Raw genomic sequence first — 2,416 nt, 5'->3', positions numbered from 1 at the left:
ATATCTGTGGGATACAGCATTGAATATCAGTACCTGTGTGCGATATGTGATGCTCAAATCAGTATGATTAGTATATTCAGCATTACACGATGTAGTCATATTTTGCCCTTTACCAATTTCTCACTAACCTCCCCTTCTCCTCCCTGTTTTGTAATGTTTGAATCTTGTGTATCAGGTATGGTAAACCGTGAAGTGCTGGAACAGGTAGAACGAGGATACAGGATGCCCTGCCCTCAGGGCTGTCCAGAATCCCTCCATGAATTGATGAATCTGTGTTGGAAGAAGGATCCTGATGAAAGACCAACATTTGAATATATTCAGTCTTTCTTGGAAGACTACTTCACTGCTACAGAGCCACAGTACCAGCCAGGGGAAAATTTATAATCCAAGTAGCCTGTTTTATATGCACAAATCTGCCAAAATGTAAGGAACTTTGTAGAGTTCCTCACTTACATACAGGAATCAAAAGAAGAACATCTTCACTCCGCATGTATTTAATGGTAAACTGGAATTCCAGATATAGTTGCACAAAACCACTTTTTTTTCCCAAGTGTTAAACTGTAAAGTACCAATGATGATTTTCCAACTTATTTCATGCTCCAAAGAAAGTAGAGCTAAGATACTGATGACAGCATGGTAATGAAGAGTAACAAGGCTATTGTTTATAAATCATTTCCTTGCTTTTCTTCCCCCAACTGAGAATAGTTAAGAAAAAATTATTTATTGTTATAGACAAAACTTGGGAGATTAAAAGTTATACCATAATGAAATCTAAAATTAAGGATCTTAATGGGACCAAATAATTTCATTCCAGTTTTTAAATATCTTTTGCATTTATTCTCAAAAGTTTTTTTCTAAGTTAATCAGTCAATATGCAATCTTAATATATGCCTCCTTTTGCATGGAAATGGGTCAGGTTTTTCAGAACCAAAAAAGGAATATAAACATCATCTAAAACTTGATTAAATGTTAGACCACACTAGTAGAATTTGAAAGTAGATTGAACTATGTTGATACTCATTCGTGGAACTGGAAAATAGAATAAGAAATTTTTCACTTCAGTCATTTTCTGAATAGTTCAGTTTAGAGTAATGAAGGTAACTAGAAACTGAGTTGATCTTTCATAAGGTGCATTAATTTTTTTTTTTTTTTTTGACTGGTAAGGGGATCACAACCCTCGGACAGGTGTGGTCTGCACCACGCTCAGCCAGCACGCGAACCAGCCATCCCTATATAGGATCTGAACCCACATCCTTGGCGCTCCCAGCGCCGCGCTCTCCTGAGTGAGCCACAGGGCCGGCCCTTAATTTTTTTTAAAGACAGTATATAATGGAAATTGTACCATCTAATCCGAGGGGAAGTGTTTTAATTTTTAGATAGCATGAAATGTAAGACCACTCATTTAAACNTTTTTTTTGACTGGTAAGGGGATCACAACCCTCGGTCAGGTGTGGTCTGCACCACGCTCAGCCAGCACGCGAACCAGCCATCCCTATATAGGATCTGAACCCACATCCTTGGCGCTCCCAGTGCCGCGCTCTCCTGAGTGAGCCACAGGGCCGGCCCTTAATTTTTTTTAAAGACAGTATATAATGGAAATTGTACCATCCAATCCGAGGGGAAGTGTTTTAATTTTTAGATAGCATGAAATGTAAGACCACTCATTTAAACAGTCCTTTTTTAAAAAATAGGACTTGGTACTGTGAGACGTTGCTAATATGTTCTTACGGTAATGGGTGCCACAAATAGAAAATATCACTGAATCAGGGACTTGAATGCACTTTTGCCTGTATTGAATATAGACTGAGAGAGGAAAATGTATTTAAAAGAAACATGAGAAAAGAATGTGAAAGTTTTACAGGTAGAGGGGTGGAATGTAATGTTTAATGTAGATGTCATGGAGTGACAAAATGGCTTTGCTGGCACTCAAAGCTCCTCACTTAGCTATTTTCTGAGACGTCAAGAGTTATGAGGTCTGACTGTAAAACTAGCATACACACTAAATGAGTGTTACATCCTCAAAATAGTGAAGTTAAGGCTTCACACTAATTCCAGTGATATAGCTTTTATGAAAAATATTTTTAGAATTCCAGTTTTCAAATCCATGTTTGGATCTACATTCACTTTTTAAATATACTTAATGGTAATCATTTTTTTCTCTTTTAGAATATAGTTAATTTGAGGAGGGAAAACTTATTCTGAATAATAACGGTAGTAGTAAAAAGGGGAACAGTTTTTGCCCATTTGAAATGTGGAAGTGAAACACACAAAATAAGACAGATTTTTATGACTAACTCAGAAAGAAATTCCAAAATATGAATTCGAATAGCAGCATTACTGGTTTATGTGTTTAGCAAAGGAAACACTGACTCTGATAAATAAAATAAACATCTGGTATTTTTGTTTTAAAATACTC

At 36.4% G+C, this 2,416-nt stretch overlaps 1 protein-coding gene and 1 long non-coding RNA gene across 2 annotated transcripts in view; both read left to right on the top strand.

Annotated features, from left to right (window-relative positions):
* YES1 (YES proto-oncogene 1, Src family tyrosine kinase) overlaps positions 1 to 743 on the top strand; it is a 27,526-nt gene extending 26,783 nt beyond the window's left edge. The window contains exon 11 of the mRNA XM_008582688.1: positions 176 to 743. Coding sequence (XP_008580910.1) covers positions 176 to 384 — 209 coding nt within the window. The 3' untranslated portion in view covers positions 385 to 743. The remainder of the gene's footprint in view (positions 1 to 175) is intronic.
* Positions 744 to 1,517: 774 nt separating this feature from the next.
* The window catches only part of LOC103598646, a 2,582-nt gene continuing 1,683 nt past the window's right edge, over positions 1,518 to 2,416 (top strand). The window contains exon 1 of the long non-coding RNA XR_551215.1: positions 1,518 to 2,389. This is a non-coding gene — a long non-coding RNA (uncharacterized LOC103598646). The remainder of the gene's footprint in view (positions 2,390 to 2,416) is intronic.

This window comes from Galeopterus variegatus, unplaced genomic scaffold (assembly GCF_000696425.1).
Source record: "Galeopterus variegatus unplaced genomic scaffold, G_variegatus-3.0.2 Scaffold2696, whole genome shotgun sequence".
NCBI lineage: Eukaryota > Metazoa > Chordata > Mammalia > Dermoptera > Cynocephalidae > Galeopterus > Galeopterus variegatus.
The sequence above is the reverse complement of the archived record's forward strand: the minus strand, read 5'-3'. Positions and strand labels throughout refer to the sequence as shown.